This window comes from Pseudophryne corroboree, chromosome 6 (assembly GCF_028390025.1).
Source record: "Pseudophryne corroboree isolate aPseCor3 chromosome 6, aPseCor3.hap2, whole genome shotgun sequence".
Taxonomy (NCBI): domain Eukaryota; kingdom Metazoa; phylum Chordata; class Amphibia; order Anura; family Myobatrachidae; genus Pseudophryne; species Pseudophryne corroboree.
In genome coordinates, this window is record NC_086449.1 from 263,222,193 (window position 1) to 263,241,179 (window position 18,987).

The 18,987-nt window shown below is 43.5% G+C and overlaps 1 protein-coding gene across 1 annotated transcript in view; it reads left to right on the forward strand.

The window, feature by feature from the left end:
* The window catches only part of BTBD1 (BTB domain containing 1), a 35,013-nt gene extending 32,755 nt beyond the window's left edge, over positions 1-2,258 (forward strand). The window contains exons 7-9 of the mRNA XM_063925969.1: positions 1,121-1,208; positions 1,789-1,935; positions 2,022-2,258. Coding sequence (XP_063782039.1) covers positions 1,121-1,208; positions 1,789-1,935; positions 2,022-2,180 — 394 coding nt within the window. The 3' untranslated portion in view covers positions 2,181-2,258. The remainder of the gene's footprint in view (positions 1-1,120; positions 1,209-1,788; positions 1,936-2,021) is intronic.
* The last annotated feature ends 16,729 nt before the right edge of the window (positions 2,259-18,987 follow it).

The window sequence follows — 18,987 nt, forward strand, 5'->3', positions numbered from 1 at the left end:
CTTGGCGATATTGATTGACGATATGAACGATATCATTCAAAAATGAACGATAAATCGTTTATATCGTTCAGTGTGGATACATTAACAGTCCCCTCAGTCGTTCATTGTTGGTCGATCATCGTTTATTCATGCAAGCCAATTTGGACGATATCTATGTAATATAATGTCATATCGTCCAAATTGGCAAGAAAAATCATTCAGTGTGTATGTAAAAAATTGTTGATGAAAAATCGACCTACGATAATATCATCCAGAATGCTTGAGACTGCGGACAATAGGGCTTGCTATACTTTGTAGCAGAATTTAGAATCTAGTGAATTACATTTGATAATGACCTCTGCTTTCCCTTATAAGCGCTCACAGTTCCTGTCTAAATTGTCTAGCACACTTGCTGAGTGTGTGTGTGTGTGTGTGTGTGTGTGTATGTATATATGTATATGTGTATATATATATATATATATAATGTATGTGTGTGTGTGTGTGTGTGTATGTATATGTGTATGTATATGTGTGTGTGTATATATGTGTGTGTGTGTGTGTGTATATATATATATATATATATATATATATATATATATACATATACATACATACATACATACATACATACATACATACATACATACATACATACATACATACATGTTGAGTATCCCTTATCCAAAATGCTTGGGATCAGAGGTATTTTGGATATCGGATTTTTCCGTATTTTGGAATAATTGCATACCATAATGAGATATCATGGCGATGGGACCTAAGTCTAAGCACAGAATGCTTTTATGTTACATATACACCTTATACATACAGCCTGAAGGTCATTTTAGCCAATATTTTTTATAACTTGGTGCATTAAACAAAGTGTGTACATTGAGCCATCAAAAAACAAAGGTTTCACTATCTCACTCTCACTCCAAAAAGTCTGTATTTCGGAATATTTGGATATGGGATACTCAACCTGTATATGTGTATGTGTGTGTGTGTGTATATGTATGTGTGTGTATATGTATGTATGTGTATATGTATATATATATATATATATATATATATATATATATATCTAGATATATGTTATACACATCTAGATTTTATGTTTATATGATTCTAACTTTATATCCATCAGATTTACAGTAAGTAGAAGTATATCTATAGTTGGTTTTGGACTTTATGGCTCTATACACGGACCCTCAGATTACCAGGTCAATATACAGGTACAGAGTAATTTCATCTATGTATAAAGTTGTGTATTTCTGTTGGAGAACAATAGGAGCCCAAAATGTTCCAGTACCGCACAAGTTTTGTTGCTACGCATTTGTACTAGGCCAATAGACATAACAAGAGATGTACAATTATATAGATGGATAAACCAGTGAAGTATTGTAGGCTAAAGGGCTGCTTTACAATTACATTGGCTTGTAAATACCACAATAGTATTATTGAAACATCCAATAAATATTTCTGCAAATAGTTGCGCCTACCCCCCGTACCCCTCTCAAACCCCGCTACCCTAGGACTTAATCCGGCCCTGGAAGTACTGTACAGAAATTTTAATTGTACTCCAATGAAGAATGGGAAATCTTAAAAGTTGGAGATGTTTTGCTTTAGAGACCATTTTAACAGTAGTTCTGCAGAAACAATTCATAACAATCAGCACTCAGTGCCTATTCATGAAAATAATCCTGAAACTGAAGCTATTACAGTATATGCTTTTCTATTCTGTGACACAAATTAGTCACACAAGTAAATAGGTCTTTTAACAAAATATCAGTCATGTCTTAAACATCATTGCAGATTATTGAATATGAAAAGAATCAAACAGTGGGACAGAACGATACTGGATTTAGCTGTGATGGAACAGCTAACATATTTCGGGTTCGCTTCAAGGAGCCTGTAGAAATCTTACCAGATGTCTGCTACACAGCCAGTGCAACACTGAAGGTGAGCAAGTATACTTATAGGAGTCCTGTATATATTTTTGTCTCTTTAATTGTACTTCATTTGCTATTTTGCTTTTTAATAAAAAGGGACCGGATTCTCATTACGGCACAAAAGGACTAAAGAAGGTGATTCATGAACTTCCAATGTCCAGCCAGACGTGCTTTTATTTCTTCAGTTCTCCTGGTAATAACAATGGCACTTCAGTGGAAGATGGACAGATACCAGAGATAATATTCTACACATGACAGTCTATATATAATATGGCATCTAAACCTTAAATCTGTAATATTTTGTTGATATATTAAATATACATTTTATTTTTATCCAAGTAATTTTTTAATGTTGCTTTGTATCACCATAATAAACTCACAAGCTATAGGGTTTTACAGGAGCAGTTCACCTATAACACAAGCTGATTGGAAAGTGCAAGTAAAGCAACTGATTGATTATATAGCAATGGTGGTGGATTAGGGTACATACCCACTGATATTTATTTTAGTATGTGCTTTACATGTTTGAAAAATGCAGGTAAACAGGTCTCCAACAACAGAAATCAATGTTTCTAGTATTGCCATACCCATTAACATTATTACTTGTGTTACATAGTGGTTTTCAGAGCACGATCATTCACTTACATTTCCACACACTGGAGACCATACAAGTGCTCGTAAAAATGTTTCTCAAATGCAAATCTAGCGCATTTTTACTGATGTCATAAAAAGCATTTAAAATAAAAAAGGCTTCCATAGTAGGACATTTTAATCACAGATGAGATTGTCATGTCCATAATCACCAGGAGAGGACAACAGTCTTGGTAAAAGATCCTGTATATCATCTCTTTATAGGGGAGATTTACGAAACCTTATAAAAATGACAAGAACAACCAATCAGATTCTTGCTATCATTTATCTAGTATATTCTATAAAATATCTAGAATCTGCTTCTTTAAAAGGTTTGATAAATCTCTCCCTATATGTTAGTAACATTTCAATCAATGAGAGAGTTTCAGGTGTTTGTAGGCTGGCCCACTGGGGTATAGGGGAAACCACCGGTGGGCCCCAATGCCAGGGAGCCGTCCTCCTCCTCTAGGGATCAGGTTCCAGACTGTGCCATTGAATTGTACATTATACATATTATCTACAGTGCATTGCATTTATTAATCTGGTACATTATCATGGATGCACTAGCAGTATTTACGATATATATTTATCATGGGGCCCATACCATGGTTAGCCAAGCCTCTGTGACAGCTAGCCACACCCCTAAGTATGGGCCTCTACCACTGCATTCCCCCAGTGGGCCCTCCATGCCCCAGTCCGACACGGTTTGTAGGTCATTGAAGTATTCTTGCCACTCAAGCTGGGTACACACTAAGCGATATATAGTATAATATATTGCTCCGATGCGGATCTGAACAATAAATTATATACACTATATAGTGTGTACCTGCGATTGTGCGTTCATGGCATTTGTTCATCACATCTTTCCATCTCAAGTGCTACACATCAGATGAGATAATGCAATGGACAATGACATGCAGTTAAATGCACGCACTATCATACAATGGTGTGTCCGGCGTGCGTGATGTATCGTTACATTGCATTGCACAGTCGGCTGGAACACACATTGCATAGTGTGTACCCAGCTTTACTGATGCCTGAGGTATAAATAGGATTTTAATTACCTACCGGTAAATCCTTTTCTTGTAGTCCGTAGGGGATACTGGGAATCCATTTAGTACCATGGGGTATAGACGGGTCCACTAGGAGCAATGGGCACTATAGAAGTTTGATTAGGTGTGCTGGCGCCTCCCTCTATGCCCCTCCTACCAGACTCAGTCTAGAACTGTGCCCGAGGAGACGGACATACTTTGAGAGAAGGATATAGAAAAGGAAAGTGGTGAGATTTCGAACCAGCACAACCATAACAAGAAGAAAGCCATGCTAACCAAAACTTATAAACCGGAACAGCAACCGCTGAACCAAACAACCAAGTAACGGTGCCGGAAGAACGCAGCACCGGGCGCGTGCCTACTATCCCTTACGGACGAGAAAAGGATTTACTGGTAGGTAATTAAAATCCTATTTTCTCTTACGTCCTAGGGGATACTGGGAATCCATTTTGTACCATGGGGAAGTACCAAAGCTCCCAAAATGGGTGGGAGAGTGCTGAGGTTCCTGCAGAACTGACTGACCAAACTGATGGTCCTCAGAGGCCAAAGTATCGAACTTGTAAGACTTGGCAAACGTGAACATGACCAAGTAGTTGCTCGGCTGAGCTGTAAAGCTGAGATACCCCGGGCAGCCGCCCAAGATGAACCCACCGACCTAGTAGAGAGGGCATGTACAGATTTTGGAACCGGCAAGCCTGCCGTGGAATAATCATGCTGGATAGTGAGCGTAATCCAGCGTACAATTGACTGCTTTGAAGCTGTTAAAGCCAAATAATGCTAATAATAATAATTGAGAGTTCTCCGTTGTGATGATATATAGAATTTATTATAAAAGAGGGAGCCACACCCAATATTCTGCGCAGGGGAGCGTGGACCAAGACCGAAGGTCCTTGTGTAGAGCTGGGTATTCTCTCTTTAGACAGGGAAGGCATGACTGCATCCTCTTACATTCATAGGAAAAGAAAGCTGAACTGTTGTCACCATACTCCCCTTTACCAATGTGAGCAAGCCTATGGGCTATCTTAGTCAGGCCGGGTACTGTAATAGGGATATCAGTGCAGTGTAAGCTTGATTTGAAGAATCTGTGAGGTGGGAGCTCCTGGAACTCCAGTCTGTAGCCCTGGGATATAAGATCTATGACCCAGGGATCCTGACACGATCTTGTCCAGATGTGAATGAAGAATTTTAGCCGGGCTCCCACCTGCCAGTCTTCCAGGCATCGCTGTTCACCTCATGCGGAAGGCTTTGTGGAAGCAGATCCTGAGCCCTGTTCCTGTGAACCGGCAGTTGCTGGCTTGCGTGGTTTACCTCTAGTGCCTCTGGTGGCGGTAGAAGAACCTCTGGCCTTGGCCATAAACTTGGCAGTCCGAAAGGACTGTAAATTGGGCCCTGAGTAGGCCTTCCTAGTTGGGGGAGCTGCAGAAGGAAGGTATGGGGACTTATCCGCAGTAGCTTTGGCCTTCCACGCCTTTCCTGAAGTCCACATCCGTAGTCCACTGGCGTAGCCATAGACCCCTGCGTGCAGACACTGCCATAGCTGTAGTGCGTGCATTAAGCAAGCCTATTTCTTTTTTTCTTTTATGGCTTTCACCATAAAGTTTGTATACGCTGCAGGAGCAAAACAATATCCCCTTGAGGTAAGGTATCTAACCATTCAATTAGGTTACCTGACCATTTAGCAATGGCTCACGTAATCCACCCACATGCTATAGTGGGTCTCTGGGCCACCCCAGCAGCTGTATACAAAGATTTGAGTATAGTCTCAATTTGCAATCAGCCGCATCAATACAATTTTCCATGAGAGCCTGGAAACCGATGCGTGACATCATGCGTCCACTACCGGTGGATTCTCCCATTTTTTGGGGCAGTACGGATGGTGTAATAATTAGCATTACTGCCTCACAGCAATGAGGTCATGGGTTCGGTTCCCACCATGGTCCTAACTGTGTGGAGTTTGTATATTCTCCCCGTACTTGCGTGGGTTTCCTCCGGGTACTCCGGTTTCCTCCCACATTCAAAAAATATACTGGTAGGTTAATTGGCTTCCAACAAAATTAACCCTAGCGTGAATGTGTGTACATATGGTAGGGAATATAGATTGTAAGCTCCGCTGGGGCAGGGACTGATGTGAATGGTCAAATATTCTCTGTAAAGCGCTGCGGAATATGTGTGCGCTATATAAATAACTGGTAATAAATAAATAAATAATTTTTTTCCTTTCCTCAGGGGAAAAAAGAAAAGATGATAACAACCGTTTAGGGATTTTAAATTTCTTATCTGGATTAACCCACGGTTCTTCAAACAGGGTATTTAGTTATTTTGACACAGGAAAAGTGGCTGAGGATTTCGTTTTTATATTAAATTAAGATTCCTCACTCCCCTCTGTCACCTTATCAGGGATATTCAGAACTTCTCTGATGGCTACTATGAGAGCCTCTATTCCCTGTGACAGAGTACCCTCCCCCACCACCCTCCTCCATTTTTGACCCCTCATCATTAGAGTCAGACTGCAGATATGGGCCAAAGTACGTTTTTGCGGACAAATGGCAGAGGACTGAGATGCTGGTTTGGGTACAGAGTCCTTTTTCAGAAACTCAGCCATAGTCTGTCTTAAGTATTGTGTCTCTTTCTCATTCCAAGATAACTTAGTAGAAATGGAGGAAATCATTTCCCTAATGGAGTCCAGACATTCTGGTTCTGTCCCACTAGCCTGGGAAGGGATACTACACTGAGTACACACTAGTGAACCCCCTGGAGAAGAGGAACACTGAGGGTAATTCAGAGTTGTTTGCAGCAGCAAAATTGTTAGCAGTTGGGCAAAACCATGTGCACTGCAGGGGGGGGGGGGGCAGATATAACATGTGCAGAGAGAGTTAGATTTGGGTGGGGTGTGTTCAAACTGAAATCTAAATTGCAGTGTAAAAATAAAGCAGCCAGTATTTACCCTGCACAGAAATAAAATAACCCACCCAAATCTAACTCTCTTTGCAAATGTTATATCTGCTACACCTGCAGTGCACATGGGGCCTAATTCTGAGTTGATCGCAGCAGCAATTTTGTTAGCAGTTGGGCAAAACCATGTGCACTGCAGGTGTGGCAGATATAACATGTGCAGAGAGAGTTAGTTTTAAGTGGGGTGTATTCAAACTGAAATCTAAATTGCAGTGTAAAAATAAAGCAGCCAGTATTTACCCTGCACAGAAACAATATAACCCACCCAAATCTAACTCACTCTGCAAATTTTATATCTGCTCCCCTGCAGTGCACATGGTTTTACCCAATTGCTAACAAACTTGCTGCTGCGATCAACTCAGAATTACCCCTATGGCTTTCCCCAACTGCTAACAAATTTGCTGCTGCGATCAACTCTGAATTACCCCCACTGTGCCTTACATGAAACACACTCTTTGCCTGACACACTGTAACAGTGACAGCACACACAGGGACAGGTTAAATGCACAATTAACCCACAAATAGCCATTCCAGGGAGACACAGAGAGACTATGGAACAGGGACGTGCAGTCAGGGGAGGCAGTGCCTCCCCTGTCATGAATGATTAAAACAATACAAAGAAGATACTTATGACACATGTTCTGTGTCATATGTATCTGCGTTAGCCTTTATATTATTTCAAACATTTTTACCTTTGTAGAAAACGTTTTAAGTGTGATTCGGAGGCACTGCTCTCGGTGCCTCCCGCTGTCAATGGTAAAGGAGCGGAAGCGGGGGGAGGGGCCAAGCATCAGGTAGTAAATGTCCATTAAAAAAAAAAAAAAAGACTGAAAGCAGCACTAGTATAAGTGCCTCTTTGACAGGGACGTGCTTTCAGCCAATATGAAAGCACGCCCCTGTCATTGAGGAAGATGTGATTTGGGCAGTTGTGCCTTTCTCAGTCACTAGAGGCCGGGTCCCCGGAAGAATTGCAGCCAACCCCTGCAAGTCTCTCCTTCCCCACACACAAAACAGTGATACCATCCAATATATCCACAAAAAGGGGCATCCCTTGCAGGGGTACCACATTCAGGCTGCTATTTCCACCAGCGATCCCGGAGTTAACACCAAAGGAGGAGCCATGCTGCAGTTCTAGGCCCTGGACCAGGTAAGTAAATAGCAATATGATTGTCAATCACTGCCTGTCCCCATCACCCTTTCTTTTTATCAGTCACACTCACCGACTGATACTGCTATTTCCCTTTCCCTGCCGTCACCCTCTCCCTGGCATCACCCACTGCTGTCACCCTCTACCTGGTGTCACCCTTTCCCTGTCACTCACTGCTGTCACCCTCTACCTGACATCACCCACTGCTATCACCCTCTCCCTGTCACCCACTGTTGTCATCCTCTCCCAGGCATTACCCTCTCCCACCCACTGCTTGCTATTTTGTTGTCCTGGACCCACGCCGCTATCAAGTTAATGGAAGCCCTGTACAACAAAATTGCATTCATGTCCTCCTTCCACTCCCTCCCCAGTCCCAAATACTAGATTTTATTTTTTATTTTATAAAAATGTACAATATATTAGCCACCTGCTCATCACAAGTTTGATGAGCAGGCAGGCTGCGGGCATTGGCAGTGGACTGGGATGCGAATTTGTGGCGGGGGATCGAGGCAGTTGATGGTGGTTGATTTTGTAAGTGATTGGCGGGGGTGGCGGCCACTAGTGGCGGGGGTAGCGGGCATCAGGGACGATGACAGTAGCAGACATCGGCTCAGGGGTATTAGCGGGCATTGGCTCGGCGGTGGTAGGGATCATCGCTGGGACTCGGTGGACATTATGGCTGCAGTGCCTCACCAGCCACTGACCTCACCGCACGCCACTGCTATGGAACCAGCACACGGCGCCCTTATCGCTAATGCCAAGCTTAGCCAAGTCGGAAACTAAGTACCTAGATTAGGGACTTCGTACACTGATAATCGCTCCCCCCCTGCTATGATCTCCTTATACTGCTGAGATAATCTGGAGTCTCTACGGAGGAGCTGTGTGTCCCTGTCGGTCAGCGTCTGTGTCAGCTGCAGTAGGGAAATGGCGCCTGTGTCTGTTGGATCTGCTCATTATGAAGCACCACCCCTTCAATGGCACGCGGTCTTCCCGCTCTTTTTTACACTGGCTGAATGTGTTTGCCAGTCTGGGTACTGTGTCCGCTGAAAAGCGTCTGTGTCCGTACACAGTTGGGAAACAGTCTGCCCCATTTAGAAGCCGTGCGTCTCCGTACCCTCATGCCGCCATAATGGCCGACGACCCCCTAGCCAGGACGCCGGCTTAGTACTCACCACTCTTCATTTTTCTGGCTCTGTTAGGGGTGGCGGCGTGCTGCAGGAATGTACGCTCGCCACGGTGGGACTTGCGAAGTTCCCTTAGGAGCTAGCGTCCTGTCAGCGGGGAACGGGACCATTAACCCTGAGAGAGGTTGGGCCGTTTCCCCACCCCCTAAGTCCCACGAAGCAGGCACGCTGGTTCCATCCAGTTCTGCCTGAAAATAACAAACAAACTTCAGAAAATAAATGCAGAAAACTCTTCAGGAGCTTCCAGAGACGTGACCGGCTCCCCCGGGCACACTTTCTAAACAGAGTCTGGTAGGAGGGGCATAGAGGGAGGAGCCAGCACACCTAATCAAACTTCTATAGTGCCCATGGCTCCTAGTGGACCCGTCTATACCCCATGGTGCTAAGTGGATTCCCAGTTTCCCCTAGGACGTAAGAGAAATAAGCATGCCACAGATGCTAATAGCAAAACTGTATGAGAGCAACATAGATGGCAGTATCAACTGAAGTCAGAAAATCACTGCTACACATCTGTCAGATTTCATCTTCATTGGAAGGATGCCTAGAAAGCCTCGTGGATGATGTGCAATTTGTTTGACAGTAGACGGCGCTGGACAAAAACGCAGAAGAGAAGTTTACAGTTGAACAAGAGTTTATTTTCATTGATTCCTAAACAAAATAATTATTTGAACTCACATTTAAGAAGATGCACAGTATATTTTAATGATTGACTGCTCTCCAGAATCACAAGGCAAATAGAATAACCAGGGGCCTTGTGCCTTTAGAGATACGTGTTTCAAAAGTATAAGCGTCTTTCTTGGGCAAGTAATTTATGCATGTGTGGAGAGCTGTATAGATGACAGATAGAAACAAACTTGAGAAATACAGCAAAGTAAAAGAGGGAAACAATACAGAACCTGATACAGAGGTGGACACAGAAGCGGCGGACACCTGTCTGCGATTTTATGCAAATACTCCTATAAAGTCCTTCCCTGGTTTACATCCATGCATCTGAATGTGCAAGGACTGAGACATCTCCTTTCGTGGTCTGTACACACTGTAATACTGATGAGTCTTCAGATACGCCACTGGTCATACCATGGAAACTTACACCAGCCCGGTGACAGGTGCAGTTTCTCATAATGAGCGTCTGTGTACGTGATCATATTTACCAACATGCTAATAACACTCCCATAACACCCATAAGAAGGGCCATCTCTGTGCATGTGCTGAGCAACCTGCCTGTCACTGGCCAGGGACACACATTACATTTTCAAAACAATTCTCCGTGCTCCACTGCATTCGACATCGGCAGTGCAGCCACTTCTGAATCAGGCCAACAGTGTCCAGATATGCAAAGCTAGCAGACACTTCCTCAAATAGGCCTACAGCTATAGGTGCTTCTACCAATTGTCAATACACAGGGTTGAAAATATTAATTCATATCTGTTTATTATTGCAATAATTAAGAAAATCATGCAGGGACCTATGTACTAAAGATCGCAGAAGTGCCATCATTTTTTTTATTACACATTTCAGTGGGGATAATCATTTTTTTACATGATTATCCCTGCTATGTACTAAATGCAACACGCAGGGACAGTGGAAGTGATAAGTTAGATCCCGGGAGTATTGGAGGAGTCTACACATTTTTTTGAAATTCCTCTTGGGAAACTGACACTGGGCATACGCAGAATGTCAGTTTCCGGAGGCTGCGGGAGAAGGGTCATAAGTTCTCTCTTCTCCGAATATGCCTCCAACGGTATAAAGCAATTTATGTCATCTGAGGAGGGTGCCAAAGTACGAAAAACCTTGATTGTTAAGAGTTTGGTAGATAGGGGTCAGACTGTTGTCCTCATTGATAATAATGGGGACTGTGGTCTGCAGCAGTAGTTAGCTTATGCAGGAGATCTCTGTGCACTTAAGGGTGTCTAGGATTATTTATTTATTAGCAGTTTCTTATATATCGCAGCATATTCCATTGCGCTTTACAATTAGAACAACAGTAATACAACAAAACTGGGCAAAAAACAGACAGACAGACATAAAGGTAGGAAGGCCCTGCTCGCACGCTTACAATCTATAGGGAAATATGCATTGATACACAAGGTTAGATGCTACATATTGCATAAGGGTGCCCCAGATTGCTAGGTTAATAATGGGTTGTATGATATGGTCACCCAGCAATGTTGGAAGACAAAATATATGTGAGGTTAGGTGTACTATACAGAGAGGATGTAATTGGATAGGGAAGCATTGAAGGTTATTGTATAGGCTTGTCTGAAGAGGTGAATTTTCAGGGAATGTTTAAAGGTTTGGAGACTAGAGGCGAGTCTTATTGTGCGTGGGAGGGCATTCCACGGAGTGGGTGAAGCCCGGAAAAAGTCCTGTAATTTTGAGTGGGAACAAGTGATACGTGTGGATGAAAGACGCAGATCTTGTGCAGAGCAGAGAGGTCTGGTAGGGAGATACTTTGAGATGAGTGAAGAGATGTATGTTGGTGCAGTTTGGTTAATAGCCTTGTATGTAAGTAAAAGTATTTTATATTTAATACAGTAGAACACCGGTAACCAATGGAGGGACTGACAGAGCGGATCTACAGATGATGAACGTCTAGCGAGGAAGACTAGCCTTGCAGCTGCATTCAAAAGGGATAGTAGTGGTGAGAGCCTATGTTTGGGAAGACCAGTAAGGAGACTATTGCAATAATCAATGCGGGAGATGATGAGTGCATGGATTAGAATTTTTGCAGTGTCTTGTGTAAGATAAGGACATATTTTGGATATGTTTTTTAGATGCATGAAACATGATTTAAAGACAGATTGAATGTATGGAACAAAGGACAGTTCAGAGTCAAGGATGACACCTAGGCAGCGAGCTTGTGGGGTAGGGTGGATAGTTGCACTGTCAACAGTTCTGGAGATATCCGGTTGGTAACAACTCTTGGCTGGCGGGGAAATAATTAATTCTATTTTGGAAATGTTGAGTTTGAGGTAGCGAGATGACATCCAAGATAAAAAGGGCAGACAGGTATTCAGTGACATGGACCAATACAGATGGTGATAAATCTGGGGAGGACAGGTAGATTGGAGTATAAGAAAAACACAGGGTTGGGTCCTTCTCCTAAAGCGCTCAGTAACAAACTGCAGCTGTACTTTCTGAGAAAAACAGATCAGCCAATCTGCACCATACAATGAAAAAAAATAACCAAAACCCTTGAAAATTTCTACAGTGCTGTTATCAAAGTTTTTGTAAATGGTGGAGGGAGATGTGGTGCTGTATAAGATCAAAAGCAAGCCTAAGGGAGGGTATGGGGGTTCCCTAGATGACTCCATAAAAAATGAATGGTGCAAATGGATGTAACCTCTCCCTTGTGGGCGCTAGATCTTGTAGCTTCTTATTATCAAATATCAGATATGGATGATGAATATCAAATATAGTAAAATGATATGTATAGTAAAATAAGATTTTATATAAAACATATACATAAACATATATCAAGTGTAAAACACATGAGGTAAAATCACATTGAAGGCAGGAAGATAATCATACCCGTGGGGTAGATGGGAGCCACAGGTGTTAGAAGAAGCAGAGTACCCCGGGAAATACCCTGCTAGTGGATCCTGAGATTAGATTCCCATCCAAGTGACCCTCAGCATTCAAAGGTGTCCGTCTGGTGGTAGAAAGGCACAGCAGGGCAAATCCAACGCGTTTCGGGACTATTCTGTCCCTTTTTCAAGGCTAATGGCCCCCTGTGCTACTGTCCATGCCTTTATGTTGGTGTATGTCCAATCAGAAGTGGCCACGTGTGTATTACTGCTCACTTCCGGTCCGGAGTTGCCGGAACCGGACGTGACATCAGATCCGCTTGCGTTCCATTCACCGGAAGTCACCGGTACCGCACCTTGTTAGAAGTAATTTGTAGATGGGAGTTCCAAATGTCTTCCACTCTGTGTTGATATTCTATTTACCAGAATCCATAGGTGCAGTGCAATGTCAATGTAGTTGGTAAATACATGAATTATAATTCCTGATGATGATGACCAAATAGATTGACGAGTCCTCCGGAAAAGAAGAAAGAAAGGACAGTAAATAATAAAATAAGTTGGGGAGGGGGGGGGGGGGGGGGGACGTTAGTATAATGTATATAAAAATGAATAAAAATGAGTATTTAAAATGAATATTAAATCACATGATAGATGTTTCAAAATATGCAAATGGTATAAGAAGGTGGTTATAAAAACCATTTGATTTCAAAGTCCTGATTCAGGTCATTAGGTGCAAGAGTTTTTAAGTTAAAGATGGTTCTCATTTCTGTTTTTGCCAGAAATTTCTCCACATTCCTATTTTTTCATGAAGCTTTCACATTAATTAGTCCCACAAATTCTGCAATGGCACTTGTCGAGCATTGATGTTTGGAAGAAACGGAACCATCCACAAGTGGCCAAAATAGGGAAACACACAATACCAGCCCAAGGGAAATGCCTCTTCAGAAAGGAAGGAAAGCCCCAAGAAAATATTGACAGTCAACTAACCCTCCCACAATCAAGAACTATAGGAAAAGGGGAAATAGGGCGGGAAAGAAACACAACATATCTCCCACAGAAATTATAGAAACAGAAGTAGAAGAGAAAAGAATTATCTTCAATTTAAGCCGTAGATCACTTTCAGAAACAGAGGAGAGAGTACTTAACAAGGGCCTCAAGTATGCTCCATCTACCACCTCAGACTCTTTTGATAAATTCGTGGATCTTCAAAAGTTCACTCGAAACATCACATTAAGAAAGTTTTTATAAATAAAGAACCGCTGTATCCAATCCATCTGCTGAAGATAATCCAACCAACCCAGGGGAATAAACATCCAATAGCTATGAAATCGCACGCTTCAAAACTAAATCACAATTTTATCTAGCCCACATTAAAGGCAGTTTTATCGATACCGTCCAGAAATTAACAGAAGAATTCAGAAAATTTGAAAACAAAAAGCAAAAATCCAAGTGTAATCTCACTAAAAAGGACAATCACTTACAGACCTCAGTAAAGATGAATCTATAATCATCAAGCCGTGTGATAAGGGAGGCGGAATAGCGATTTTAAATAAAGAAAACTACATTGCAGAGATAGCTAGACAACTAGCTGATACAGAAACTTACCTGATAATGGATCATTTTTAAGTTTTAAGTATCAAAAATAATTTCGTGAAACACCTGAATGAACATTTACTGACTGAAGGAATCACTGAAAATTAATTTGGCTTTTTGAAAGGGGACCCTATTACTCCAACCATATATGTCCTACCCAAAGTGCATAAGAGTCTTATAAACCCTCCGGGTCGACCCATCATAACTGGAACAGGGAGCCTCACCTCGAACATATCAGAATTAATAGACCATCTGCTTCAACCTTTGGTCAATAAATCACCATCATTTTTAAAAGATACAAGGATTCGAATGGGATCCGAATACCCACTTAGTCACAGCCGACGTATCTTCACTATATATGATAATAGACCATAAGGATGGACTTGAGGCCATAGAATGGTTTTTAGAACAAACTGAGATGAGTGGAGAGAGGAAGAAATTTGTAATTGAATCCATCCAATTGATATTAACAACTTCTTCTTTAATGGAGATTATTATCTACAGCGAAAGGGTACCGTGATGGGTACCAAATTTTCCCAAAGATACGCCATCTTCACTGGAGTAACTTGGGGTACACAATTAAGAGATTGGGGACGATATATAGATGACATCATCTTTGTATGGAGAGGAGAAAGAGAAGAACTCGATCGCTTCTGTTCAATTCTAAATGAGAATACCATCAACATACAATTGACGTTCTCCATTAGCAAGGTAGAAGTTAATTTCCTTGATTTCACCATATATATATTAAAGATGTCACATTTCAAACCAAGATATACTCCAAACCCACGGACACTCCCAACCATATACCCATTGATAGTGCGCGAGCATCACAAAAACTGGCTAAAGGGGATTCCAAAAAATAAATTTTTAAGAATCAAAAGGAATTGCAGTGAAACAGTATGCGATGAACAGATACATATTTTGAAAAACAAAATGTAAAAAAAAAATAAGAATTTACTCACCGGTAATTCTATTTCTCGTAGTCCGTAGTGGATGCTGGGGACTCCGTAAGGACCATGGGGAATAGACGGGCTCCGCAGGAGACTGGGCACTCGAAAGATTAGGTACTATCTGGTGTGCACTGGCTCCTCCCTCTATGCCCCTCCTCCAGACCTCAGTTAGGGAAACTGTGCCCGGTAGAGCTGACATTACAAGGAAAGTGTCAGATTGTGTTCGGTCTGTGTCCCCGGAGGGGGCGCTAGTGGGTCAGTGGAGGTAGGAGGAAAGAGACGAGGAGGTTGTATCACGTTCTTGCGCATGAGCGCAATGGTATTTTATTCAGCAGATAAGTTATAACGGAAAATGCAGCAGAAATAATATATCAGATGAGAAAGTCAAATACTTGGTATGATAACAAACAGTCTATGGCAATGAATGATAGGTGACTTGAGAAATCATATCCGGAAAATAAAACAGCAGAATGAATGTCAATGAAATGATACTGGTTTAGAAACCAGAGCAGGGTTTTAAAACAAAGAACTAAGGCAGTAGATGATATTGCAAACCTGAGCATTAGCAGGAGACCAACTCACAGTGCAGGTGATCAGGCACTGGCAGCAGCAAGCTGTGTCACAGGTGGAGGAATGAACACACCTGGAGTTTAGTCTTCAACTGCAGGCTGAAGCACACAAGGTTGTGATGAGTGTGAAGCCCAATGCAGGTTGCCGGTATTGCTGAGCCTTGAAGTTCCACGGGAGCAAGCAGAATCACCAGGAGTATAAGTTCTTAGCAGGAACTCAGGAGAGACAGGAGCTGATCCTTTCATGCAGGTAGTCAGAATGACACAAAGTCCAGGATGCCTGTGAGGTGAAACTGTAGCCTCCTATATACCCCATGGTGTGCAGGGATTGGATGGAGGAAAGGAAAGTGGGTGCGGCCACGCACCGGATTGGCCGCAGCATACTAGCTTGTTTGGAGACTGTCATGGCGGCGCCCACGCCGCGGCCTAGCGGGGACGCGGCGCGCACACGCCTGCTGGCTCAGGAGTACCCCCAGGATCCAGATGATGACCCATGGCAGGGGCATAGGTGACAGGTGACCGCAGGGAGCCAGGACGGAGTCCGCAGCGGCGGACGGATGCCAGCCTGGTGAGTCGATTCCTGACAGTACCCCCTCCTTTAGGGGTGGACACCGAACACCCACGTGGTTTGGAGGGATGAGTGCTGTGGAAGACACGGACCAACCTAGGAGCATGGACATCAGATGAATACACCCAGCTTCTCTCCTCTGGGCCATAACCGAACCAATCGACCAGGTACTGGAGACGTCCATACCGGCAACGAGAGTCCAGAATCTTGTTGATCTCAAATTCCACGCCCCGCTGAGTTCGAACCTTGGGACCTGCTGGAAGAGTATTCTGAAAGCGGTTTAGGACTAGAGGTCTGAGGAGAGAAATGTGAAAGGCATTAGGAATACGAAGTGAAGGTGGTAATTTCAACTTGTAAGCCACTGGGTTGATGACACTCTCAATAGGGTAAGGACCAATAAAGCGTGGTGCGAACTTCATGGAAGGAACCCTGAGACGAAGGTTGCGGGTTGATAACCAAACCCTGTCCCCCGGTTTCAAATGGGGAACCGCACGTCTCTTACGGTCGGCATAGATCTTGTATCGACTAGAGGCTTTTTTGAGGGAAACGTGAATTCTTTTCCAAATGGAGGAAAACTGGGTCAGAGCAGTAGTGGCAGCAGGAACATCTATGTGAGGAAGTTCTTGAAATTCAGGTACTCGGGGATGTTGCCCATAGACTGCAAAGAATGGTGTCGTGTCTGTAGCAGTGTGGTAACGAAAGTTATGGGCAAACTCGGCCCATGGGAGCAGATTAAACCAATCATCCTGGGAGGACGTCACATATAGCCGTAGGAAAGTCTCAAGTTCCTGATTGACTCTCTCTGTCTGCCCATTCGTCTGAGGATGGTATGAAGACGAGAATTTCAATTTTATCTGCATGGCAGAACAGAGGGCCCTCCAAAACCTTGCTACAAACTGTACCCCCCGATCAGATATTATTTCGGAGGGTAACCCGTGTAAACGGAAGATCTCCTGTAGAAAGATCTGGGCTAGTTTCGGGGCAGAAGGGAGACCCTGGAGAGGAACGAAATGAGCCATCTTGGAAAATCTGTCCACTACAACCCAAATAGTGTTATGTCCCTGAGAAGGTGGAAGATCAGTGATAAAGTCCATTGATAGATGAGACCAAGGACAACTAGGGACTGATAAGGGTTGCAACTGACCTGCTGGAGACTGACGAGGAGTCTTGTGCTGCACACATTTAGGACAGGATGCCACGAAATCCTGGATGTCCACTTTCATCTTCGGCCACCAATATGACGCAGAAAGGAACTTGAATGTCTTCAGAACACCAGGATGACCAGTAAACTTGGATTGGTGGGCCCAAGCTAGCAACTTGGGACGGAGTTCTGGGGAAACAAAAGTCTTACCCGGAGGTGGAGCTGGAGAGACTTGAGAGGTAGCGAAAACCACGGGACTCAGGATGGAATGTGGCACAGAGTCAGATGTTCCCTCTTCTGATTCCATGGACCGGGATAATGCGTCAGCTTTCACATTCTGTGAACCTGGGCGGAAATGAAGCCTAAAATTAAAACGAGAGAAAAACATAGCCCACCTGGACTGGCGAGGGTTAAGGCACTGAGCTGCTTTTAGGTATAGCAGGTTCTTATGATCCGTGAAGATGTTAAACGGATGTTTGGCCCCTTCTAGGAGATATCTCCATTCCTCGAGAGCCAGTTTGATTGCCAATAACTCTTGATCTCCCACGGAGTAGTTAGCTTCTGCAGGAAGAAACTTGCGAGAGTAGAATCCACAAGGGTGGACTTTCCCATCAGATCCCTTCTGGGAGAGAACAGCTCCAACCCCAACATTAGAGGCATCTACCTCCAACTCGAACGGCCTGTTGACATCTGGCTGTGACAGCACTGGAGCAGACATAAAGGCTAACTTGATCTTCCGGAAGGCTGCCAAGGCTTCTTCTGACCAGTTGGAATGATCTGCCCCTTTCCGAGTCAGGTTGGTAATAGGAGCGATGAGAGTGGAGAATCCTCGAATAAATTTTCTATAATAGTTGGCAAAACCCAGGAATCGCTGGATAGACTTGAGGGAGTTTGGAATGGACCAGTTGGCAATGGCTTCCAATTTTGCCGGGTCCATCTGAAGATCCGATCCGGAAATTATATACCCCAGGAAGGGTATAGAGGGAACTTCGAAGGTGCATTTGGATAACTTCCCGTAGAGACGGTTCTCACGAAGACGTCGGAGAACTTCACAGACTTGTAGGCGATGAGATGGAAGGTCTTGAGAAAAGATAAGAATATCATCTAAGTAAACAACGAGGTACTTATACAGGACATCACGAAAAATTTCGTTCACGAAGTGTTGGAATACCGCTGGAGCATTACTCAACCCAAATGGCATTACCAGGTATTCATAATGGCCGTCACGAGTGTTGAAGGCTGTCTTCCACTCGTCACCACTCCGGATTCTGATGAGATTATAGGCACCGCGGAGATCTAACTTGGTGAAGATGCGAGCCCCCTTAACTCTATCAAACAGTTCGGTAATGAGTGGTAAAGGATAACTATTCTTGACGGTAATGTCGTTGAGACCCCGATAGTCAATGCATGGACGCAGTCCTCCATCCTTCTTTTTGACAAAGAAGAAACCTGCGCCAGCGGGTGATGATGACGGACGAATGAATCCTTTCTGAAGATTCTCTCTAATGTAGTTACTCATCGCCTCTGTTTCAGGAACAGACAAAGGATAGGTGCGCCCCCTGGGTGGCTTCTTGCCAGGAAGGAGATCAATGGGACAATCCCATTCCCTATGGGGCGGCAGGATATCAGCAGCTTTTTCGCAGAAGACGTCTGCGAAGTCTTGATAAACTGCTGGGAGACTTAGCTGTGACTTCACTTCGGTGGACTTAAGAGGACACACTTGGGCTAAGCAGGAATGATGACAGT